Source organism: Acanthopagrus latus, chromosome 21 (genome assembly GCF_904848185.1).
Source record: "Acanthopagrus latus isolate v.2019 chromosome 21, fAcaLat1.1, whole genome shotgun sequence".
Classification (NCBI taxonomy): domain Eukaryota; kingdom Metazoa; phylum Chordata; class Actinopteri; order Spariformes; family Sparidae; genus Acanthopagrus; species Acanthopagrus latus.
Window position 1 is genome coordinate 19,587,255 of NC_051059.1, and position 25,765 is coordinate 19,613,019.

The 25,765-nt window shown below is 41.3% G+C and overlaps 1 protein-coding gene across 7 annotated transcripts in view; it reads left to right on the plus strand.

The window, feature by feature from the left end:
• Positions 1 to 25,282, plus strand: part of clcn2a (chloride channel, voltage-sensitive 2a) — a 41,116-nt gene extending 15,834 nt beyond the window's left edge. The window contains exons 3-25 of one of the 7 annotated variants that reach the window (XM_037082687.1): positions 5,812 to 5,943; positions 8,041 to 8,169; positions 8,569 to 8,702; positions 9,079 to 9,168; positions 10,528 to 10,551; positions 11,071 to 11,149; positions 12,152 to 12,277; positions 12,490 to 12,574; positions 12,995 to 13,096; positions 14,324 to 14,426; positions 16,439 to 16,594; positions 16,688 to 16,757; positions 16,864 to 16,974; positions 17,495 to 17,708; positions 17,828 to 17,961; positions 19,061 to 19,299; positions 19,692 to 19,803; positions 19,970 to 20,016; positions 21,724 to 21,786; positions 22,337 to 22,375; positions 22,471 to 22,575; positions 24,269 to 24,355; positions 24,507 to 25,282. In XM_037082687.1, the coding sequence (XP_036938582.1) occupies positions 5,812 to 5,943; positions 8,041 to 8,169; positions 8,569 to 8,702; positions 9,079 to 9,168; positions 10,528 to 10,551; positions 11,071 to 11,149; positions 12,152 to 12,277; positions 12,490 to 12,574; positions 12,995 to 13,096; positions 14,324 to 14,426; positions 16,439 to 16,594; positions 16,688 to 16,757; positions 16,864 to 16,974; positions 17,495 to 17,708; positions 17,828 to 17,961; positions 19,061 to 19,299; positions 19,692 to 19,803; positions 19,970 to 20,016; positions 21,724 to 21,786; positions 22,337 to 22,375; positions 22,471 to 22,575; positions 24,269 to 24,355; positions 24,507 to 25,028 (2,903 nt within the window). In that variant the 3' untranslated portion in view covers positions 25,029 to 25,282. Of the gene's footprint in view, positions 1 to 5,811; positions 5,944 to 8,040; positions 8,170 to 8,568; positions 8,703 to 9,078; positions 9,169 to 10,527; positions 10,552 to 11,070; positions 11,150 to 12,151; positions 12,278 to 12,489; positions 12,575 to 12,994; positions 13,097 to 14,323; positions 14,427 to 16,438; positions 16,595 to 16,687; positions 16,758 to 16,863; positions 16,975 to 17,494; positions 17,709 to 17,827; positions 17,962 to 19,060; positions 19,300 to 19,691; positions 19,804 to 19,969; positions 20,017 to 21,723; positions 21,787 to 22,336; positions 22,376 to 22,470; positions 22,576 to 24,268; positions 24,356 to 24,506 lie in introns of those variants that run through there. The other 6 variants (XM_037082689.1, XM_037082690.1, XM_037082688.1 and 3 more) reach the window with 6 other exon arrangements.
• The last annotated feature ends 483 nt before the right edge of the window (positions 25,283 to 25,765 follow it).

Genomic DNA, 25,765 nt, shown 5'->3' on the forward strand with positions numbered 1-25,765 from the left:
AGAGATGTATATTTAATAAGCAGATGAAATAACACAGAAGCTACTGCCTGGTTATATAGTACTAGGACAGATTGAACAGAAATGTTGAGTGTGTGCTATTTTCCTTAGAACTGAAATGTGCAGTTTTAATTAATTGGTTGATTAGTCCATATAAAGAGAACAAATTGAAATTAGACTGTGATCACTTGCTTAATTGAGCAAAAATGCCAAAAGATCACCAGTTGCAGCTCTTTCAATGTGAGAATGTCCTGATTTTATTAGTGCTTTATGATAGCAAACTATTGTGGGAATTATTGAATTTTTTGGTTTTCTTTAGTATCAAAGAAATCCAGTGGTAGTTGTCTGTACATACATGGCTACATTGCATTCAGCGACTGGTAGTAGCTTATTCAGCATATTTTAAGTGGTGTAAATTTGCCGCAGTCTAAACAAAAATAGGTTTAAAACATAGGGCTCAAGTTTTATCCCACAGTCCAATCCATGGTGATATTTATTGTACCTGTTTTCATCCCCTAGATTATGGGACATATTGATTTTTTAGCTTTTAGACTGTCAAATCCATTAGAAAAATCATTTTAAAAAGATTCACTTCATAATGCAGAACCTGCTTGAGAATTACCATGTCTGTAAATTTCCTTCACTATCAAATTAATCCAGTGAAAGTTGTCTGTACATTTATGGATACATTGCATCCAAGAACTGGTAGTGGCTAATTCTGCAATTCTGCAACATGTTGAGTTGCCAAAATGTAAACAAAAGAGGCTACAAAAACAGGTCATAAACATGTGGCTAATGTTTTAGCCCACAGTGTAATTTACTGATCTTTTATATTTCCAGTTTACATTCCCCAAATTATGAGACATGTTGTCTCAATTCTGACTCAAAGTGTGTATAAGCCCCTGATATGCACCAAATGATTAATTGGGAAGAAAACTCAAGATTCAAGGATCTTTATTTGTCACATACACAGTGATACAATGTGCAGTCAAATGCCCTGTAGTCCCTCTAGAGATTATTTTATAGTAGCTAATAGAGAAAATAAAATAAAATGAAAACAGTAATAAGATAGAGAGTTTCTAATAAAAATATCAGTTATTTGCACTCTATATTTGGTTGAACTGGCCTTTTTAGATACAGAAATCGATACAGAAAGTCTAAAAATGTCCTCCATAATCTCAGTAAAAGTGAGAAAAGGCTGAGCGTTTGTTTTCACACGTGCTTGTACGAGTGAGCCAACGTGGCTGTTTTCCAGGATCCATCTCTCTCGTTCTGTTTTTGCCTCTTTGCCCTTGTGACTAGTGATCTGATTAGAGCCCGATAGATTGCACCATAGGTGAAAGCCACACTATATCAGGCCAGCCCCGCTTGCTCGCTGTAATAAAAGCCATTTCAAACAATTATTCTCGGATCAGAAGCCAGCCGGAGTGATTTGTGTGCCGTTGTGTGCTCGTAGATCAAGACACGTGTTTTGTATTTTTAGCCGTGTCTTCAGATGGGCGCTCAGGCTGGACAGGTTCTGCTGTTGTCCTGTTAAGTGTAAGCAAAGAAGCTTCAGATTTGGTGGGAGTGGGAGTTTTAGTGTTTTCCTCTCATGTATCTGTGTGGGAACATCATATCTGTGGGTGATGGACTACGAGTGTGTGCCTCGGTTCAGATCAGTAACTGGAGCCGCAGCTTTTGAACAAGGCAGCCTACACACGCTGCCAAAGGCTCTGCTGCCGGTCGTGATGGAGAGCTAAAAACATACACTGCCTCACTGTGTTTATTTTGACTCACAGAGTGAATCTTTCTGCAGTTTTATAGCTGACGTTACTCACAGATCACAGTCTACCAGTTACTCCAGGGAGCGGCATTAATGTATTATGTCACATGTTGTGTTGGGCTTTGTATTCAGTGGCTTTGAATATGCTGTTTATAGGTGAAAAATCTCCTTTTATTTTTAGTATTATTACTGATTACAGCTATTTGTCTTCAGGTGATGCAATGCAGGACTAGCAGAGGTGCAGAAAATGTCTGGCGTTGGGTGTGAATTTTTTTTCTTTTTATTACGGGATCAAGAGAAGACATCTGTGAACGCCACTGAGCCTGCGGATGTGAGCTCGAGCCAAGATGCACACACAAGTATGTGGCTGTGCAGGTGCCAGACTTGATGTGTGTGTATGTGTGTGTGTGTGTGCATGTTTGTGTGTGCATGTGTGAGAGAGATAGGAATAAAGAGGGAGAAGCTGTGGGAATATTTCCAGCTTCTTCTCACAATGTAACGTCCAGTGAAATAAAATAAAAAAATACACGTCCAGTGACGAATATTGCAGTTTAAGTTGCACAGATATTTTCAAATATATCTCTTTTAAAATAAAAAATACATCTATTTTTTCTTGCATGTGCCGTTTCTTCATCTAGATTTTTTTGGTATGAGTTTTAAGGATGATGAAAAAACTATATGGCGCTCGGATTATGGTGCTTAAAGTACCAAAAATTAGATGTTGATATCAATTTATCTTTCCAGAAACTGTATCAATGCATGCATGCATCTACTTATGGATGAGAAGTTTGTGCTCATGACAGCCCGGTATGTAATGTTGCTATTACGTTGGCTAGCTTAATTAGCTTAGATTGCTCGTTGAGCCTCTCTAATATATCAGCATCCGTGTCCATGTTGTCCGATATACTGCAATTATAAAAAATGCTTCTTTTCAGAGATTATAGATTATCTCTGAAACTCAGCAACTCACACCAAAACAATCCAGATGGATGAATAGCACTACAGGTAAGAGGAACAGTATGCCTTTTCAATTTTTGGGTGAACTGTCCCTTTAACTTGCTGTGTTTCCACTGTGTGATGGGCGTGTCAGAACATGAGGGTGTGTTTCCCATGTGCACGTATCCGTCATCTGTTGGCAACCCTCCATCCAGCAGGTGGCCTGTCTGCAGGGCAGCTTGTCCCGTCATACACTCAGTTGTTGCCCCGCCTCCCTCGGGAAACCGTGACCTGAATCCTGCACCAGAAAGACTGATGCAATTTATGGCACCGTTATTATGTCTAGCAAGGTCATTCAAACAAGGAGAGCAGTTTGTGAACACGATCATGACGGGGGCAGTATGACTTTTTTCCCCATGAATAGAAATATATTGCACAAGCAGCAGAGTCACAGAATTGATAAATCGTAGAAAGAATATACCATCGACAAGCAAAGTTTCCTTGAAAATGCACTCAAAATGTACGTTAGTGCCCATGTCACAAGAGTTTCAACAGTTAGTTGATCAACCAGCTGGATGATCGAAAGAAAATGAATCAGCAGCTGAAGACATTTATTAAGCAAAATGCCAGAGTTTTGACCCCTTAAGCTTCTCAAAGATACGTGTTAATAACTTTTTTCCCTGAGAGAAAATGTAATTACTTTTCAGTTTTCAGAAGCAAGCTGGACAGCTAAACAATAAGTAAAAACTCACTGTAAGTCCCAGGACAGCTGCAGATTAATTATCTGTCAGTTCACTGGTACCTTTCACTTTGTTATTTGACACATTGTTACTATGAACATATTGATTATAGCTGGTTTAAAGGAGAAGATAAGGCCAACCCTACAAACAGGCCTTCTGCAGTGTTTGAACTTTCTGTTTAATGTTTGGATCCAGTTTTATTATACTGCTCTCCACTCCTCGTCTCCCGCAGCAGTTTGAGGAGAAAATAGCAGCTGGCAAAACTGGACTGGATGTATTTTTGCATTCACTAGACCAGAATTATCCCCCAAACTCTCATGTGCCATCCAGACAGCGTGCCCATGCACACAAACCGTGTCACCATAAGAACGTGTCTGTGTGAGAGCAACAACGTCTACCTAAAAATAATTTTAGGATATCTTCGAGGAAGGAGGGAGTGTTTTTAAAAATGATCTGGCAACCTGCAAAAATGTTGATACTTAGCTGAACAATATCCACTGAGAATATTTAACTGCTGCAGAAACAGATACTGGATGATGAAAATGAAGAGAAAGTAAATGTCTAGAAGTGCAGTGGCATGAGTCACTGATGTGTTTGTATTAGTAGGTGTAAGTCATTGTTGTGTTTTGTCTTTTCATGGACAAAAAGAGAAACGGATATAATCACCAACCTGTGCTTCCTCTCTCTCTCCACACGTGTTGATCTCCTGGTTACTCCTGAAATGCGACTGCTTTACCAGTGGCCAATGTCACTGCAGTGTACGAGTGTGTGTGACGACTGCAGCGTTTTTTCATAAAATATGGATCTGGTAAATGTGTTAGTGGCACATGTTGAGCTCCTCGAGGGACGGGCACATCTATGAATGCTCTGGATGTTGAAGTGAATTCCGGGCTTTGGCAATGTCCGCAGACAAGAGAGAAAGAAATGAGTCCAGTGATGCTTCTTTTAGCTGACCCAGCTCAGAGTTATAGATTATAATGTAATGGTAGAATTTATAACCGTGACCTGGCTTTGTTTTTGTCTCTGTGTTCTCATGTTTAAGGTGGGGTGAAGATAAGGAGACGCTCTCGCTCCCAACACATTCATCATAACCTGCTTCAGTTTATAATTCTTTAATTCACACAGCATGAGGGTCTTATTTGTCCGATGATTCATGTACTGGCATAAAAACCAGTTGTTTGATGCTTTTATTTCCCCCAGATTAGACCAGTGTAACAATATTTTCTCAGATATCACCAGGAAGTGATTTTTATACAATTTCACCAGTTAAAAACTGTAATCTGGCAGCAGCGCGGAGTAATGACGCACCACAGAGCTGAAACAAACCTCCAGAAAGATATAAATTTTGGCATTCGAGGGTGAAAACTATGTCCTTCACCTCTTTAAAGATCCTCTCCAGACTTGTTTCAAATTGTTAAAAAAGTTCCTCTCTTTTAATAGTAACTCGTGCCAGATGTGGTTTTCAAATACAAAATAACTGATACGTCATTAAGAATCCTTAAAATGATGTCTGCTGCCAACATTAGTGTGTGTCGAACTGTCATTTAAGGTGAGCACAGAGAAACTTACCCTCCACAGCAGATTAATTTGCAAGCAGCCTTCAAGTGTTCTTGTGTGAAGGTCAATAAACACTCCACATTACTGAGCGAAGAGCGACTTTAAAGCACTCCTCATGTTCAACATTGCACTATAAGTGTACGTTGGGGACAAAATCATCTACCACTGAACAAAATATGAATGTTATATCACATAAATGACCGACATCATGACAAAGTCCCCTTTATTTCAGTCGAGCCCAATCTAAAATCAAAGCCTACAGCTCTGTGTCACTCTACATTTTAAACCACCCATAACTGCCTGACTGTAAGCTCTCCACATCTAGAATCTACTCACTCATAGATAGCAGCCACCTAGATACTGCAGATTCTTTTTTTTTTTTAATCAAGATCCATGCATTATTCCGTGAGAAAGAAAAAAATGCTGCAATGGATATGTAGAAAAACAACCTCAAGATACTAAAAACAAAAAATTAGTCCCAGATTGTGATTCAAGTTAAATGCAAAAAATCTTTAGATTTACTTTTTTTTTTTAGTAAGCTAATTTGAGTGTCACAGAAAGAGAGGAGAATTCATGCCCCTCTACATGAATCCTAAAGCTGAAATTCTGTCAACTACCATGATATTGGGTTGGTATGAAATATACCTGCTGTTGGTCTTCCTTCCATTTATTCCTGCCTCCTCAGCCGCCAAATATCCACTTCTTTTTACCTCTCTGACACCGCTGGTCCTTTTCAGTCTCACACCAACAAATATCTCTCGTCACACTGTGAACATTTATTTCAGACGTTTCCACTTTCTGTCACTGTGTCCTCAGTTTGTGCGTCTCGCTGCCAGAAGTTCCTGATCTCGCGGGTGGGAGAGGACTGGATCTTCCTCATCCTGCTGGGGCTGCTCATGGCTCTGGTCAGCTGGGTCATGGACTACGCCATCGCCTTCTGCCAAGAAGGTAGGAAAGAGACAGAGAGCCAGAAAGAAAGAGAGAGAGAACAGAAAGAGTCACAAAGACAAAGTGTTGCCGGACAGTGAATGATGAGCTGTCCTCACAGAGGCAGCCAAGTTGTAAAAGCATTAATCCACGAGGGGCAGTGCTTTATAATGAATTGTCAGGTGTGATGTGAAAGTAGATATGAAAACATGAATACAGATTGACCGTCATTCTGCTGCCGAGTTATATTGATTTTGAACAGAAGCTGACAAACTGGCTTTCATTCATATTTAAAGGATCAATAAATACAGTTTGTACTCCCACAACATGTCAAATGTACCATTCTTAACACTTGAATTAACACAGCGGTTGCTGATTTATTTTTTATTTTTTTTTCGATTTAACAGCAAAAAAGTCTGGGAAGAAATCTTATGAATTGATTAACCCTCAACAGAACAATCTTTAAGAGATAACCGAAAAAGATTGAATGTACACCCACAAATGTATTGGTTTATTTGAACAAACTGAAGCAGCTTTTCACTGTGTGTATTGTTTGTACAGTCAATACAGAGGATGAAGTAAAGAGAAGCAGAAAATGGTAACAAGAGAGAATTCTTCTTGGTATCTTGGTATCATTCACTGGTGTATCAGGAGTGCCGTTTACGTCCAAACAGCAACACTGTTGAGTGGTTCCTCTGCTACACTGCAGCTGGTAAAACCTCCTATTACTCCCCTGTGATCACCTGCACTGTGTATTAATGCAGCCAAACTCATGATTTAGTGGTTCTAATCTACATATTTATGTGTTGTCGACCGCTGAACGAGCAGAGAAATGTCATTTGCTTGCAGCTCAGAAATACTTCAAGTTAACAAGTGCTGAGATATCCATCAAATCTCTCTCTCTCTCTCTCTCTCTCTCTCTCTCTCTCTCTCTCTCTCTCTCTCTCTCTCTCTCTCTCTCTCTCTCTCTCTCTCTCTCTCTCTCTCTCTAAAAAGCCTTAATGTGGAAAACTACCTCACATGAGCCTAACTGAGCTGGTTCAATAAGAAATTACTAAACTGGTCATGGAGACGTAATGTTAGTGCACGGATCAGCAGCATACCTCTTTTCATTTCCTCTCCCCACATATCACAAACAACAACTCTTGCCCTACGGCAACCCTGAAGGGACACGCCACTTAATTGTGCTCTCTGGTGGGGATTGAGGAATGAGCATGTGAAAGAGTAGTCTTCCTGTCTGAACCTTCGCCAGAGCTTCATTAGTAACCCTAAATAAAAAGATGAAAAAGAAAATGAGCATGATATGTCTTCTTGAAAACTTGCTCCACTCTGGTAGCTACAATATTAAAATTCTATTTATGCAGTGTTGCATCAGCATTTAACAAGGTGCTAAAATGATGCATATGGATAATTGCACTCTAGAAGTTGTAGTCTTGGACCTCTGGAAAAGTGGTCAACAGCAGCAATCAAGGAAAAATGGCGACTGCTTAGCTCCTTCTTCATTCCTGGGAAGAGGTAGAAGTCTGAGGGTGCAAAATGGGTCCTAATCTGCATTCCTGTGTTGCATCCATTGTCACTGTGGACTTGTGGGCATGTCCATGTTCACAGACAGTGCTGCTAAACTATTTAATTACCTGTAACAAAAATTCTACAAAAGTCATTAACTTCAGACTTTTTCCATTTCTCTTTTGCATGATAGAAAGTTGAACTGCTTTGTTTTGAAAGATCTGAGCACTTTTTTCCTGTCATTTTTTTTTTTTTACATTCCTCCTCTGTGATTTTAAGTGAGAAAAATGTTGCCGTAATGTGGACAAAGGGCAGACGATAACGCATTATGGATGTTGACATTTCCCTTATATCCAAGAAGCGCTTCCTTTTGTTGTGTTTCATAATATGGTGAATTTGATCCTAAGTGAGTTAAATGATGAATGAAGAGCAAAAGGCCACTGAACTGCTAAAAATGAAGAGAAATTCATGAATATGGCCGAGGTGGGCGGAGGTCAAAGGGAGGCTATGAAGAGGAGAAGAATCAGTTGAATCTGAGATGTAGTCGTTAAAAAGGTTTTAGTTTTCTACTGTTTTATACTGAGATGAAGTTGCGTGTGTGTGTCTGTGCAGCACAGAACTGGATGTATGGTGGTCTGGACAGTAACCTGCTTCTGCAGTACATCGCCTGGGTCACCTACCCTGTGGTGCTCATCACTTTCTCAGCAGGATTCACACAGATACTGGCGCCTCAGGCTGTGGGTAAGAGAGACACACACACACACACACACACATACACACACACACACAGATTTAAGCAGTTCATCCAGAAACATATGTACACAAATCCGTACATTTCTGAGTTTGAATGATGTCGTCCGCTCTATAATGCACCGTAGGGCCCCCAAGGACGTGTTCCATATGTCAATTAGTGGTCACGTCGTCAGGGAATCTATAATGTATACCTCTGATGCAATGTGCATACAGAAAACTATATGAATATCAATCAGCCTTTCCCCCTCACCCCTCTCTCTCCCCCCATTGGCTCTTCATTTATTCTCTTCATCCCTCTCTCTCTCTCTGTGTAATTGCTTTCTTTCAACTCATCTTCTCTCTGCACTCCATCATCGCACCTGGCGTCTCTCTCTTTTCATTTTCTAGGCTCAGGTATTCCTGAGATGAAGACGATCCTGAGGGGGGTGGTCCTCAAGGAGTATCTGACCTTTAAGACGTTCGTGGCCAAAGTCATCGGTCTGACCTGCGCCTTGGGCAGTGGGATGCCTCTGGGGAAGGAGGTAGAGGCTTTATTCTTCCTTCATCTCCTCTCTTATATCCTCATCAGTGTCTTCTGGGCTGTGAGAAACTGCTCATGAAGGACTGCTTGACAGTTTTTTTAAGTCTCCTGTCGGGAGGATATAATAATCCTGCTTCTTTGAGTCTCATTAAAGCCTCGACTGGAAAAATAAAAAATTGATTTACTGCTAATAACACTTGCCTTTCCCATTTGGGGGGGGGTTATAAAGTTGTTTGAATCTGATTCTGAGCGGGGTTTAATCGTTTTTGAATAATGCCCCTGAACTTGAGTGCATCATATTCCACTCCATGATAAAATGCACTCTCGGTCGTATCCTGTCGGCTAACATCCTAATCTCTCTCTATCATCTCTCCCAGGGACCCTTTGTTCACGTTGCCAGTCTGTGCGCTGCTCTCCTGAGCAAATTCATGGCAGCTCTGTTTGGGGGGATTTTCATGGTAGGAATGGTAACTACATACAAACACACAGATACACACTGTTTTTCGATGATTAAAGCTTTGTGGATATTCAGATGTCTCTAACCCTTTCTCACAAAAACTACATTTCCACGAAACTTGAATGGACATTGGATCTCGGCCCAGAATAGACCACGTTGTGGAGGGTTTTTGTTTGATTTCTCAGGGGATAATACATGGATCTTGATGAAAACAATCAGGCTTATTTATGTGCCTGGTATCTGTGAGTGAGTACAGTTTGATCCAGATCCAAACAAATATCTGGATTAAAGTATGGTTAAGCTGTAATGAGTGATTTTGTTTTTTTAACCGGTATTTGCTTCTGATTTTGTTTTAACGTATGAAGGCAATGAGTTTCAATGGCTGGAGGCTCTATGAATGAAAAATGTTTTTAAGTTGATTTGTGTTTGTTTTTAGAAGTTGGTGATTGTGCATTAGACCTGTCTGTACAAGTTGTTCAGTTTTTCATCTTTGATTGAATTTTGGTCAAGTGATTGAATTTTTGCCCCATTTTTACAAGAAGCTAGAGAAGTGGGCTCCATTAATGTATTTCATTCTATAAATTATTTCTCTGTGTTGACCTAGAGGAACACAAATTAAGATTTTTACCACCGATGATTTATGTTAAGATGAATTATTCTGATTCTGGAAACAGGGCATCTCAACATCACACCTCCAATTTAACAAAAACACAACAACAAAATAATGTAATGACAGCTTATCTTACATCAATATCAGTGTCAACCTGAGGCCTAAAAGCTGCCCAAATGAAATGCAGATGGGCAACACTGGAGGATTTTCTTGATCTTTGTATCTTCTCTGGTTGCCGTAGGTTTGAAGCTACGAGAACAACACACAATCACAGCTGGTCTTTAAAAAGTCTTTGATGTTTCCTTGACTTTCTGCCATTCCCCAAGACACACTCTCACCTCCACTCATGTGAGACCACACCCCGGGGGCTTCTGTCTGTTTCTGCACTGGACAGTGTGCGGTGCTTCTCCTCCATGCACCACCAACACCAGCGTCGGCATCAGTACGGAGGAAGATAGACCGCAGTGATGTGGAGGAAGAAAAACTCCTGTCAGCACAGTTAGAAAAGACTGAAATAGTCCAGGGGTCGACTGTGCAACCGTTAAACATAATCACTGAGGGGAAATGTTAATGCAGTTCGCTGTGGAATCAAGACTGTGTTTGCTGAAGCTCATTCTCTGCTTGTTTGATTTTGTGTGGTTTGGATAATGAGCTGGATGTCTTCCAGGAGCAGAAACACAAGGTAACCTCTACGCTGACACAGACCGCACTCACACATATGTCTGTCTTCTGTTTTTTTTTTCACCTTCACTGCTAAAGGAAGAGCCCTTTGAGGGAAGCAAGGTACGAATGCACGAGTCAGATAGTTTCTTTATTGCCAATTCCATCGACATCAATAATCCATGCTGTCCATTTCAGAAGCTGAGATAGATTGATGCTTTTTTCCATTTTGTCCGCGCTGTTTGAGTCTGTTCAGTGAACCGTCACAGCGAGGCATCGATCTGTGCTGCCTTTGCTTCTATACAAACATCTCATTCCATGATTTCAACACTCAATCCTGGGTTTTTCAATTATGGCCCTGGCTTATAAATGTAATCTCATCCAATGTGAGAAGGTACGGCAGCAGCTTTACAGCAAAACTGTTGCATTTGTAAACAGCTGGTGACCGGGTTTTCATGAGAAATGTGTTATGTGTTGTGTGTTTGTGGCATTTGCACGTCCATGCACTATGCACCTGTTGGGATTTGAGTGTGTGTGTGTGTGTGTTTGTTTTCTTGAATGCACGGCTCTCCGTGTGTGTGTGTGTGTGTGTGTGTGTGTGTGTGTGTGTGTGTGTGCCTATATCTGACTGTTGTTGGACAGAACGAGCTGAGGAACACAGAGATGCTGTCGGCCGCCTGTGCAGTGGGTGTGGGCTGCTGCTTCGCTGCCCCTATTGGAGGTAAGACAACATGGCTGCAGCCTCTGATTGAATGCTATCTAATTATGGTTAGATGATTATGGGAGATAATTAGATGAGGAGAGCATTTACCCCGCAAGCAAGAGAGCAAGTGCCAATCTTGGTCGGTCCATCCATCTAACTGTTGGACTCCTGGAGCCACATTCTGTATCTCAGCAACTGTTGGCCATGTAACATTATATCAGACACAATTATTCATGTGGCAGGATGTCTCACATCGTTTGAGGCGACCTTTTCTGTAACACTGCTGTCAAGTCAAAAAATATCACTTGATCAACACTTAAAAAAAAAATAAAAAATGCTGCTTGCCAAGTTGATGTCATATGACGCTGAAACATGGCAAAAAGAACAGCTTGCGTAGAGATAAGATATTTTCCATGCAAAAAAAATGGTTTGATAAATACTTGTGGTTTTCTGCTTCAGTTATTCTCAATATTTACTGAAGTTCCCTTTTTTTTTTTTTTTTTTGGCAGTTTACTACTTCTTGTTCATTGTGGCTTCAAAATAACTTCTACAAAAAGCAATGAGTCATGTTTTAGAATTGAGTTACCTCTCTCTAGAAAAAACAAAATCCGATGGTAAAATTGCCATGAAGTCCGCCTGGTACATTCATACCCTCGCAGGATGAAACTTTTCCATTTTATTTGGGCCGGCATCTGATAATCTGATAAGAAGATTGACCTGAGACCATTAATGGTCTCGATGGGATACATTGTTCAAGAGCAACAAAGTCTCAGTTTCGAAGATTCACACCGTCAGTCTTTATTCATGTGTGCAGAGTGGAACCAGTCATGAGCAGCATGTGAGTTGTTAGAATATGTTTTGTTAGCTCTTATGGCATACAAGCATATTTAAATGTGTTGAAGCTGTTTTTTAAGGAAACACTAATAATAGCTGTAATGGCACTCTCTACGATATTTGACCAGGACATGTCTCTTTTAAACCAAGCCTCTGAGTGATAAGTGTGTTGTTTCTGTGTTGCAGGGGTGCTGTTCAGTATTGAGGTCACTTCAACGTTTTTTGCGGTGAGAAACTACTGGAGGGGCTTCTTTGCCGCCACCTTCAGTGCCTTCATATTCAGAGTGTTGGCTGTGTGGAACCAGGAGGAAGGTAAAAGTCCTTATTCCAGTGTTTCAATAAGAGTCTCCTGATGTGTTATTTCTGTTTTCTAGATGGTGATTCAGTATCTGTAAGCATGCTATATCTGAGTACAATATACCAGTATAAATATTCATTTTGTGTTTTGTGTCATGTCCCTTTCAAAGGTCAGTGTAATGTTGCTGTACAGTCTAAACAGTGAGAACAATCCTATTTTTCCTCAGAGACCATCACTGCTCTCTTTAAGACACGCTTCCGCTTGGACTTCCCATTTGACCTTCAGGAGCTGCCAGCATTCGCCATCCTCGGGTGAGTGGCTCTCTCTGGACGGACGCCACATTAACTGATCCCAGAGCAGTTTGGCCCCTGATTTACTGAAGAGATCTGAGCTCTCATTCAGCCTCTCTCTCTCTCTCTCTCTCTCTCTCTCTCTCTGAAGTCACATTCCCTTTGAGAGTCTGAAGGTTGATTTGTATTCAATGAAGAAGGCATGAAATTAACTTCTTACTCTGCTGATCAGAAGTAGAAGCTGTATCCACATCCTCACGTGCCAAATTTGATCTGTTTGATGCCAAAATGTTTTGATAGAGAAAGGCAATAAATTAACTTTGGTCGGCTTCCTGTCAAAGAGCCTCAGACGGTCTAAACCAGGGGCAGTGAAGCTGTGTTTTAATTCTCTTCTGTTTTACCTTCAACAGAACAAACGTGTGTGTCTTTGTCTGTTTGCAGGATTGCCTGTGGTTTTGGTGGTGCCCTGTTTGTCTATCTGAACCGGCTGATTGTGGAGTGCATGAGGAAACAGAAGACGATAAACAAGTTCTTGCTGAGGAAGTGAGTGTCTGATGTTATGCGCAACCTTGACAATTTGGCAAATATTTCCTCAACACTACATTGGCGTTGGTGAGGCGCATTCGACCTTCCGATTCAGATATCTGACCTGAAGGGGGCATTCCAGTTGAAAGCTCCAAGCGGGGACTCAGAAATTGCAACTTCCAACATCAAATAGACGCACCACAAGACTTCCTCCTCTGTGCACCGGTCATCAGTCAGATTAGCAACTTGAGACGCAAAAATGGAGTTCAGAGCTCCTAATTTATCTGCACATGAATCCAGATACATTTTAAAAAGCTAGTTAAAAGCTAAATCATCATCAGAGAGAGACTGGATTTCGGTCAGTGAGTTCCGCCTCCTTTTCCCGCCACATGAAATGTTTAGCTGCATGCAACCAAAGCCCACTCAAACATGATTTTTTGATATGACTTGGGCTACAGCCTCCCTACAAACAGAAACAAAAACGCCTATGACGCCAAAATCTCATCTCTTCATATTCACACATCTGTTCATAGAGATTACAGTACCTTTACATAACCCCTTTAAACCCATACTCGTCATCATTGCACTTTAGTTTTTGTTTGAATAAACAAAACAGGAAATAATGAATTAATTTGTGAGCTTTGGAGGTGTTGGGAGGCCGATTTTGTCACCTTCGGACAGATCCAGGCTGGCTGTATCCCCCAGTTTCCAATTTTGATGCTAAGCTAAGCTAACAGGCTGACAGCTGTAGCTTCATATTTAACAAACAAATATTCTCTGCAAGAAAGCGTGTAAGCATATTCTGTCAAATGCTAAATCATTTCTTTAAAGCAGTTCATCAGATGTAATTCATGTGCTAACTTCAAGCAAATCTCATTACGTCATGACAATGTGATGCGCCAAAAACTCGTTTGTTGAAGTAAACATGTATGCAATGCTGTGATCTTACCCTCTCACTGAAGTTTCACCCTATTACAAGACACTGTACCATTGAAATGATTTCAAAGCTGTTATTTTAAGGTTTAAAAAGTAAAACAAAGTGCCCCTAAACTTGTATTTAACATTAACTTGGAGTCTTATGTCACAATGTTAATGTAGTGTTGAGGAAATCTGGGTGAAATCCTCGCATGAATTGGGTCAGTTTCACACCTTACAGGGAACTATTTATAGTTCTTCCCTCCTCAGTGCCCAGAAATTCAATATGCACATACAGTGTGACAGGCACACCCATTAATGACCCTGCAGTCCCTCTCTTCCTGTCAGGCGCCTGGTGTATCCCGCACTCGTTACCCTGCTGGTCTCCACGCTCACGTTCCCTCCGGGCTTCGGGCAGTTCATGGCTGGACAGGTGAGAAAATGCTTTTACACTCTACTGACAGTATGAAAGCATGCCTCCACTGTTAGGGGAAGATTGATGGTGATTTTAGATGAAGTGTGAGTCGATGTCATGGAGTGAGTCATTTTGTGCTCCTCTGAAACTGTTCAAAAGCGGTCATGTGGCGTGATATGGTTCCCTCAGCCAAAGACCATGTGTGGAGATGATGGAGCATTAAAAACATTAACAAACAGTATTTTCTTTTTTTCCCCCTCATACTTTCCACAGCATCAACCAGCAGAAAAGTAGTGTTTACAGTTATAGTGTTAGAATCATTTGGTCATTTTTTTTTCATAGTAATGATTATAGTCATTATTTATGTATCTGGTGATAATTTTTTCAATTAGTTAATTAGCCTATAACATGTCAAAATTTTGGGGATAATTATCATAACAATTTCCCAGAGCTCAAAATGGCATCTTCAAATTGTCCAAAACCCAAATGTGCTTCATTTATCATCAGAAAATCCTCACATTTAAGAACATGGAGCCTGCAAATAACATTTTCTGCTTAAAATATAACTGAAACGATTAAGCAGTTATCAAAATCGACTAATCAATTAATTGGCTACATTTTGCTGCTCTAAAATACAAAACTTGCAGATCCAGTACTGTAGTAATGTCCAAAAATGAAACCTAGAAGTAAGCTGCTGATTCAGATGCCGGTAGATACGTCATCCTGCCAATTAAAAAAGTTTAACAGCTGACGCAATCAAGTGAAATATAGTTTGAGTGTTTTTAGGCAGAAATGCAGAGCATACAGTCTTTATGTTCTGTAACAAACTGTTCAGTTTCTTTTTGAGCCTCTGAAAACAAGAAAGCAATGTCTCTGGTGTCCTCGTGTTCAGACAGTGACTCTCTGCATGGAGAATAAATGATGTTGCTACACTGACATCAGAAAAGTCACATTGTTTTCTTGAAACTACTTGAAACAAGTGGAGTTTTATTCTGGCAGGTGGAATGATTTCACCCTAATCGAATCAGCCCAGAATCACAATCATGTCGCCTCAGTGGGCTTTACAATCTGTACAGTTTCCTCCTCCTATTGAGGAAAATCTTGCCATATTTTTTTTCCCTCACTGCTGCCAGATTTCTTTCCACTTTAGAAAATCAAGAATTTAAAAGTAATTAACACCCCAAATTTCCAGTTTAAAAAATGGAGTATGAATGGAGTCCAGTGAACACATTACAAAATAGATTTGACTCCGCAAGAAAGATTAAACTCCACTCAGTATGATTAATGCTATCATTAAAGGAAGTTTTGCTAATCTTTATGTGGATGTCCAATCAGTGTTAATGGTAATTGTAATTAAAAGAATATATTCTCCAGTGTGTGCTACTGTATCAACCAAGAAAGCTGAATTCTTCTGCTGCAAAAATCTGTTCTTCTCTACACTGACGGGTTGATATCAATCTACTCTAGCTTTGATTTAGCCTCTGGGTAGCCAGGGGGCAGTCTGCTGCCCATAAACATAACTTGTTGTCTTGCTTGTAAACTAGCTACGTTTCCAACGGCAAAAATTGGAATCCAACAGTGCAAATGAAGTCATCTTTTTATTTTTCCTGTAACAGAATACAGTTACCTTTGAGCTGTATCCTAATTAGGTAACCCCATTACATGTACATTCTGTCATTATCCTAGCCTGGTCATACTTCAGTAAAAGTAAATATATCATATAATAATTTTATAATTACAACGTTTTGTTTGATTTTTTTTTTTTGTATCTGATTGCCAATAAAAACATTTTTTTTTAAATGCAGCACATCAGTCCGAGATGAAGATAAAATGTGGCAAACTTGACAGCAATACAAATAAAAGTTATCACATATGAACCAGTAAAGAAAGAAGGATACGCAGCATTTTCAGTCAATGTCGCCTCTGCTTCGACCTTGTGTCTAAGCCGATTAAACTTGTCTGTCAGGTCTGAGGACATAGGAAGAGACATTCAGGTGCTGTAACTATTTCTCTTGTTTCGACCACATCAGCTGACGCAGCACGAGTCTCTGGTCGCTCTGTTCGACAACCGCACGTGGTGCCGTCAGGGCGTGGCGGAAGAGTTCGACTACATCAGCCACCACCACGCCTGGAAGCACCCCCAGGTCAACGTCTTCATCACACTCATCCTCTTCATTATCATGAAGGTAAGCTTTACACAAACTGTAGGCCTTTACAATGTGAGCTATTTGAAAGATGTGTTAAAGACGTGTCACACACTTCTCATCTCTCCCTTTCAGTTTTGGATGTCTGCTGTGGCTACCACCATGCCTGTTCCCTGCGGGGCCTTCATGCCAGTTTTTCTAATTGGTGAATTTTCTAAATATGTCTGGTTTTTTTTTGTTTGGTTGTTTTTTTTTAAGTGAGTAAGAAGGCCTGGAAATAACTCAGTGCTGTATCTGTGTGTGACTGACAGGCGCAGGATTTGGCAGACTTGTCGGAGAGATCATGGCAGCCATGTTTCCTGATGGCATACATGCTGACGGCAGCGTGTATCCCATAGTTCCTGGTGGTTATGCTGTAGTTGGTGAGTGGCTCTGAATCTACTTCTTCTTTTTTTTTTTTTTTTTCAAGCACTGTACTTAAATTCACCATCTTGTACCTAATTTGCCTCGATAACCAATTTTCAGGCCACTCTTCACTTCCCCTCTCTGCTGTGTGATTGAAATTGACACCGCTGCAAAGCTGCAGTCGTTTTTATCACTTCATCCCAGCTTAGAGAAGGTGACTGATGAAAATTGAGGGTGAAAAAATAAAATCGTTGGACACAAAATTGCTCCGGTCGTGACTCACTGGTTAGTGTGACAGGATGGCGTTAAATGTAATGAATTAGAGTGACATCCTGGAGAAAAGCTTGTTTGGACCGGCTGTCTGGCAGTAAACTCGCCTCTGATTGATAACACACAGTTTGCATATTTAACAAATTCATCACATATTGAAAAGTCTAATTTTTAGAACCCACACTCCACTATTAGCTGTATATGAATGGATTAAGAGAGACTAGACAGAGAGAAGATTTTTCCTAAATCCTCTTCCCTCCTACACAGGTGCTGCAGCGTTGTCTGGAGCAGTCACCCACACTGTATCCACAGCGGTCATAGTGTTTGAGCTGACGGGTCAGATCTCCCACATCCTACCTGTGATGATCGCTGTGATCCTGGCCAATGCCGTGGCCCAGTCGCTTCAGCCTTCGCTGTACGACTCCATCATCCGCATCAAGAAACTTCCATATCTGCCTGAGCTGGGCATGGGCCATCACGAGTGAGTTATTTGTTTATAACTTCTATTTTTTATAACTCTCGCCCTCCTCATTTTTTTCCTCGTCACCCTGCTCTCCTCATTCATGCTCAGTATTCTCTCTCCCCTCTTCCATGTTTCAGGAAGTATAATATCCGTGTGGAGGACATCATGGTCAGGGATGTGCGCTTTATCACTCTGAACTCTTCCTATCGAGAGCTGCAGGAGATGCTGTTGACTGGTCAGCTCAAAACTCTGGCCCTGGTTGAATCAAGAGGTGAGCTGGGTTCCTTGGAAGTTGGTGAATGTTAGGGGTATGGAGTATCTCTTGAAAAGAGATATAAATAGACATTGGTCTTTAAATTGATGTATATATTTATTTAGTTGTTTTTTTGCTATTTAATAGAAACTGGAGTTATTTATTTATTTATTTATTTGGAAAAAAAGAAAAAAAATGTTTAAAACACTCAAAAAATATTTAAAATATTAACAGAGAGTGAAGAAACAATGTTTGGTCAAAGATGACTCTGCAGGATGTTGTACAGATTTCTACTGAAGTCATCATGCTAACCAACCAGCCAGCCTGTCCTGTCTTATAATACCGCTGTGTACAACAAGAGGCGATAGTCTTTTTCAGGTAGGAGATAGATCAGCGTTTGAGACAGAAACATATTTTTTATATCATATTTTACTTTCCTCTTTAAGAAGAAAAAATATAACTGTGCACATCAATAACTCAATGTGAAAACACTCTGAAACTCATAAACCAAACAAAACTCACCAACAAAGTCAACACTTACAGGATGGTATTTACAGTTTGACAATTACAATGCGCAGCTCAATTGAGTACAAAGGATTAAATCATTTTATTGTACCAAAATCCGCTAAAATGACTTAATTACTTCAGATGGGATTATGTAAAAAAAATGTCGCCACATCATTGGGTACACCTACAGTAGCTGGAATTAATTCAGCTTAGTGAAACAATCCTGCAATAAATCCTACCTTCATGAAGATTCATCCTATTATTCCACCGTAATTAAACCAGTAAGTTAAGACTGGATATTACCAACGCTTACGTACATTAGCACCACAAACTGGAGTTAACTACTTTTCTAAGAGTTGGAACAAGAATTATTAAAAAGGACAGGTTTATCATAATGCATTAATTTAAGTTATTTTATACCCAATAATATACTGGTGATTGTGTGTATATGGAAGTCTAAATGACTCACTGAAACTGACACAACCTCCTCATATTATTTTTTATATTTAATTCGGTATGATTACTTTATCCTCCACTTTTCCCTGTGTGACTTTCGGATGCATCCCGAGTGTTATCTCATTGCCTGTTTTCTTCCTCTGCACTCCCTCAGACTCCATGATCCTGCTGGGCTCCATCGAGCGACTGCAGCTCCAGTCTCTGCTCTCTCTTCAGCTGGGCCGCAAGCGGAGGCTCGAGTACCTCCGCCAGCTGGCTCAAGACAATGGCACACAAGATCACCTGCCCAGCCTGACCACCGACAGCACACCCAGCTCCCCCTGCGCCCACACCCACGTCAACGCCTCCTCCAACACTCGCCAAGCGGTCCGCTTCCTGGTGAGCACGCAACAGGTGTGAGGCGTCCGGGGGCGCCACGGCGGGGCGGGGCTGGGGCGAAGTCTGGCTGGGGTTGGGTTGTAGCAGTAGAGTAAAAGTGGATCAGCATGTTTGAAGCATGTAGCAGTAGGTAAAGGCACAGATGAAGGTTTTAAGTCAGCTCTCGTGGTTGAGTAAGTGTTGACAAACTGTGTAAATGTTCTCGATTTCCATTAACACGTGTCCTCTGTGTCTCTGTCGTCTGTGCCCTTACCTGTGCTGTCTGTTCGTTCATGTGCATGTGCTCGTTCGTATTTGTCCTTTCTGTGGATCTGCTGCGAATGTGTGTGTGTGTGTGCATATGTGTGTGTGTGTGTGTGTATGGGCGCTTGTGTCTGGCTTTGTCTGTTAATACATTTTCCATGTAGATCTCCACAGAGGAGTCTACCTCCTTCAGCCCAGTGGTGTCCAACGTTCAGCTTCCTCTGAAATCGGCCTTGAAAACTGTGTCCGCCATCAGCGACACAGAGACACCAAACAGTATGTCCATTACACACACGGACAGACACGCACACACACAAACACACACACACACACACACACAGACTGATGCAAACAGACAGACATGAGATACTAAAAAACAAACTGATTGAAAAAAAAAAAAATCACATTTCAAATGAAATTGACTTCCTTTTTTCTCCCCGAGGCTCTCAGACTCTCTCCTGTGCAGACCAAGACAAGGAGCTGCTGGAGGTGAGAAGGATGTAATAAATGTGTGGGTGCAAGTATGAATGTGACGCGTATCGTATGCGTGGGTGTGTGTGCTCTCTCTGAGTCCACGCATATACCGTCCTCCTCCTCCTCCTCCTCCTCCTCCTGCTGACAGGCAGGATCCACCCACAGGCAGCAGGGATTTCCTGTGTGATCTCACGCTGTGGTCGTGGATTTTTGTTTTAAAACTTCTGTGAGTCATTGCCCCCCTCACCACAAAACACATTCACTGCCAGTCAAACGCTTTTTGAACATCCTACATTTTAGCATCTTTGGTTAAGTTTTATGCAATGCATGATGGTGTCATGCAGTGTGTTTAGTCTATCTTTAACCTCTTAAACATTCCTGGCGCACTGGCGGGTCAGTCTTTAAAAACTTTGTGGCTGTGCAGCCAGACATTGTTCAAACCCGGAGAATTTTATTCTGATTATAGAGATCCCGATGTTCCTAAAGGTCATAGAGCTCATGTTTCCCAAATTTCTTCCGTAAGCCAAAACTAAACTACCAAAACTCACCTTTTTAATTGGACAGTTAAAATATTGAGTCATCCACCAATGCTAATGAAGGAGCCCAATTTGAAATGTAATAAGGCAACATTATCAGGGACATGAGCAACTTAGTAATGAAGGAAACCGAGGAGTGAATTCAGAATCATGTGGCTGTTAAAGCTGTCGCATAAAACAAAAAAGAAACTATGTAATTTGTTTAGGCATCAGCAAAGGGGGAACTGAGAGTTGCACCCAGCTGCAAAACTTCATGGGCCTATTTGTGCTGTAAATATCATCAGGGAAATATCTGCGCATCAGGCCTTATGACGTGGCAGATAGTCTTGATAAGTGAAGACAGATACTTGAATTTTTTTATGTTAATGCTGTGTTTATGTTTTTGTGAGGTAAAAATACTTTTAAAATAGTTAGGCTGTAGGATCCCTCCAGTAGGGGCACTGGAGGGGGAGTGACGTCTTCTGGGAAGTCAGTCAGTGAAGGGAAATTGGGACCTTCTTAGTATTTTGAATCTTATCAATACAACGTAGGTCCTCCCTGCGGCCCACTTGCCTTCAAAGGGGGAAAGTTTTGGTCTCTGCACCAAATGAAAGATCAAAGGATCAACAGAGTTATTATAATTCCCCCTCAAGGGTCACAAATGTTTAAACAACATTTTTATGGCAATTTACCTGTTGAGTTATTTTCCTGGACACCAAAAATCCACGGCTCTGTTGCAGAACAGTTCCGAATCTTTTCTACAGAACAGCTTTAATGAAGAGCTGGAACAAGCTGTCTTAATATTATATTATATGACTGTCAGACAGTGTGGAATATAAGGGAATGAGATGATCTTAAAGCCACAGAAGGGGATGTTCAAGGGAAAACATAAAGGCCCAAAGTGCTTAACAAAAATGTTAAAATATAAGGTGTTCAAAAACCTTTTAATTCTGGCCGTGGATCTACCATCCAATGTCTTATGAGCATTGGGCTTCTCGTGTAGCGTTTGTGCCCTCACCTTCATCTGTGGTGTGGTAATTATACCCTTTCAGCAACATTGTGCTCACATCACGGGGACTTCTCCCGGCAGAAGTCAGACTGGGATCCAATGTTGCCATGACACCATGTAAGGGGGTAAAACTGTCCAGTTTCGCTGATGCTATGTTAATGTTGTGCTGTGTTGATGCCTTCTCTCCCCGACTGGAAGAGCCCGGCTGGTCCGGCTCCTCCTGAAAAAAGAAAGCCCAAACGAGTGAGGATCTCCATGGCGGTAAGATTGTCTGCCGCCTAGAGACTGTTGCTTAGTAACCGTTGCCTTGCGACACGCACGTAGTGAGCGCAGGACCAAAATATTTGTGGTGCACCAACCGAAGCATTAGAGTGGCTTTGCAGAGAGAGCGAGAGAAAGTGTGTAAGAGAGGTGTAATTGTCTTTTCAACGTCAAGTGTTCAGACGAAATGTTTAATCAGCTTTGACTCAATAAACTGCTGGTGATGTTCTGCGTGTTTGGTTGTGTGATCCTGTGTTTTTTCAGACTTTGTTTTGTGTTTTGATTTTAAGGCGGTTGACTCTTAAAGTTAATGCTGTGATTGCTGTTGTTGTTTCTGGGTATTTAGGTGAAGCGTTTGACCCATGAACCAAACTTTTCCCTCACCTTTACCTCAGAAACTCCACATATAAGTGATTCATCAGGTTACCTTGTGTATGTGTTGGTACACTATGTATATTTAGTGTACGAACTGGAGTTTTGGTGTAAAATCTTGCTTTGTGTTTATATATGTAGAAGGAAAATGTATGTCTGACTCCGTTTTGTCTTTTAGGACTCGACTGAAGTGGAAGATTGCATGACTCCATCAGAGGTGATGCTCGCACCAGACAGGAAATATACGACAATGAGCGTTTGAAATGCAGATGAGTTTATACGTTTTCTGTCCTGTTGTCCGTCTCGTTGCAGATTGCGGAGTGGGAGGAGCAGCAGCTTGACGAGCCGGTGGATTTCAAGAACTGCAAGATTGATCCCGCCCCCTTCCAGCTGGTGGAGCAAACATCTCTACATAAGGTTCAAAATCACCAGAAAGAATTGAACACTGTGAAATACAATTTATAAACATTGAAAAAAAAAAAAAGAAAAGCCTTCTGATTTTAATGGATAAAATTCAATGTGAAGTGTCACATTTAATGCAACATTTTTCTATCATGTTGAGGTGGTGTGAAAAAATGTCTAGAAATGGAGCTAATGACACATAAATATAATCATTTTTGTAGCTTTTTTTTCAATACTTTACTAATGCCGCAATCAGACTACACAAAAGCAGTCTGATGATGGCCTGACTCAACTGATGCGGTGTGTCGGGAACGCACATGAGTGTCAGGTTACTTATTTTATTCCATGCAGTGTTGGAAGAAGTACACAGATCCTTGGAAGAGTTAAAATGAGTGATTCCATAGTGTAGAAATACTATGTGGAATGTAAAAGTGATCATTATAAAAAATAACATGATGATGATTTCAGAAAAGGGAAAGTACCAGATCATGATCATTAAAAGTGGAACTAATAGAAAAAAAGCAATACATTTGTTTTTATAATCTAAATCCGATCAGATAAAATGTAGTGGAGTAAAAAGTAGAATATTACAAGTAGAGTGCTTGAATAAATGTAGTAAGTTACATTCCACCACTGCTCTTGCAGACATCGTGGAACCGAAACATCATCTGGGATGCCTCACAATGTCCTGAGATTCAGACTAGTTTGTCTGAAATGATTTGCCTTCTCTTGTCTTTTTTGACAACTTCAACCATGTTGTTTGGGACGTCAACCCTTCAGTTGTTTAGCTGCAGCCACCTGAAATTGCAGGTTGATGCTGGGTCCCTGTTGGGTCCTTCGCTGTGGTGTGTTAGTCGAAAACATTGTCTCCTGTAACTTTTCCTTAACACTTTTCCCTGAACTCAATGGAAAAAGTTATGAGATGAAGGAAAGATGTGAAGGAGAATCCGTGAGGACTTAAGAAAAGACAGCTGAGGCGCTAAGAGGAACCGACTGCACTTGGATTAGGACCGCAAGGAATGTTGTGGTGTCATTATTGTCTTTACTTTCATTGATCCAGTGTGTCCTTTGCTGAAGGAGATAGAAAAAAAAGAATTAAGGTCCCTGTCCTTGGTATTTTTGAGATTTTGAGCAGGTCTAAGCAGCATCATTGACCCAGTCTGCTTGAAATCAGCTGTTCTGTTCTCATTTGATATGCATGAGTGTGTGCTTCCCACACAGAGCATACTTTAAGTGAAGTGCTTGTTATAATCATATCATAAGGTCAGAGAAATACTATGCTGAAGCTTTGAGTGTTGTTTTTTGCATTACTTAACACAAAATATAGGTTGTTTTTCAGCCATAGACAGTGAGCAAGCAGCCGACTTAATGTGTTGTAAACGGAGCTATAATTCATCTAAAGCCTCCCCGCCGGTACAGCAACACGCCGGAAAAACGTACACTCGCTCTCATTTTCCCACCTGGGAAGATAAAGCTGACAGTCATTGCGGAGTGACCTTGAATCGTTTCATTCATAAAAATACGATTACATTTGCGGTTTGTCTGTGTCAGAAGTGTAGCTTGCCCTCGCAGTGACCATCTCTAAAGGCAAAAATATCATGTTGGTCTGATCCTGGTGTGACATTTTCCATAACACTGATCCAAAATGCAAATGAAGCCCCTCCCTGAGTCTGTATCCAGGCCATGACCCATCTCTCTTCCTCCACAGACCCACACTATCTTCTCTCTGCTGGGTCTGGATCACGCCTACGTGACCAGCATGGGACGACTGGTCGGAGTGGTCTCTCTCAAAGAGGTGAGCGTGCTCGTCGTCCTACAATAAATGCTTCTGATATGAGAATATTTTCTTTAAACAATCATTAATCCATCCTTTTCATCTCTATTTTTCTTTCCACTTTCATTGGCTCTGCTCTTGTTCTTCCTGCTGGCTGTGGCTCTATCTCCAGCTGCGTAAGGCCATAGAGGGCTCAGTGACAGTGACTGGAGTTAAAGTGCGCCCTCCGTTGGCCAGTTTCCGTGACTGTGGGAACAGCACGAGTGTGTCCGAAGTAACGGAACTACACAAGCTGTGCATCCGCCACAGGGGGCTCTCGTTGCCACGGGAGCCCAACCCTCCCGACGTGGAGGAACAACCCGATCTCCCGTACAAAGAGATCCCTGTCAACTTTTCGGACACAACGAATTTGCAGCTGGAAACCAGCCCCGGCGACGCTACAAGTCCGTCGTCAGAGTTGGTGCTCCAAGAAAGCCCCTCGTTCACGGAGGACCAATCGGAGTTTACTTTTGACTGCAGCCCCTCCCACACTGAGGAGTCGGAGCTGGCCTGTGACTATGACCTCCCTGCCCAAACCCCTGAGCTGGACCAAACAATGGAGCAAGAAGAACAGGGAAGTCCGTCTTCGAACAAGGACCTATCAGAACCTGAGGGTGAGGGTAGCCCCGTCCACACTGAGGACCAATCGGAATGATCAGAGGGGATCCATACCGTCGCCTCATGAATGCTGATGTTTCTTACATTTGTAGGGGTCACTCTCACCTCCAAGTCCAGCCTAGATACCCCTGTTTCTAACGTTGTTGTGGCCTGAGTGAGCGAGTGAGAGTGTGACATTTAGTATCGTGTTACTGTGCAAATGCCTGGATAAAGTGTGTAGATAAAGGACGTTTTGTTTATGTGATATTTTTTTGTATTGTCAACAAATCCCATGAAAAGACAGAAACAGTTGATTTGTCTCTTAACACTTTCCTCTCCTGTCTGAGGCTCATTCATTCCTGTTGGAGACCTAAACTTACTGATTTTACATGTCAGAGTCTTGGGAAGTAGTGCTGCATATTTAAACTATATGTTTAAAAGTCTGGGGTTGTAGAGTTAGAAGGAATAGAGCATACCAGCCCTCTGTAGCTCTTCATCTCTGCTCGAGGCAGACGGTGAGTTGCATTGTAGGTAATGAAGGCGCCAGGCTTTGACAAGTAAGGAAAAGTCATGGAATAAAAAAAGGCAGTGGAGTACTCAAAATAAAAAACAAGACATAAATGTATTGCTTAAACAGGAAACGGCGATGGACCTTTGTGAAAAATGATGGATATGCTGCAACTTTGAGTTTCTTCATTTACAATTGTCTTTATTTTGTTTCAGTGCTGTGCCTTTGGTCTGGTTAGCCTTTAGCACAAAAACATTTGGTAAGGGTTTGGAAGAGATCACGTTTTG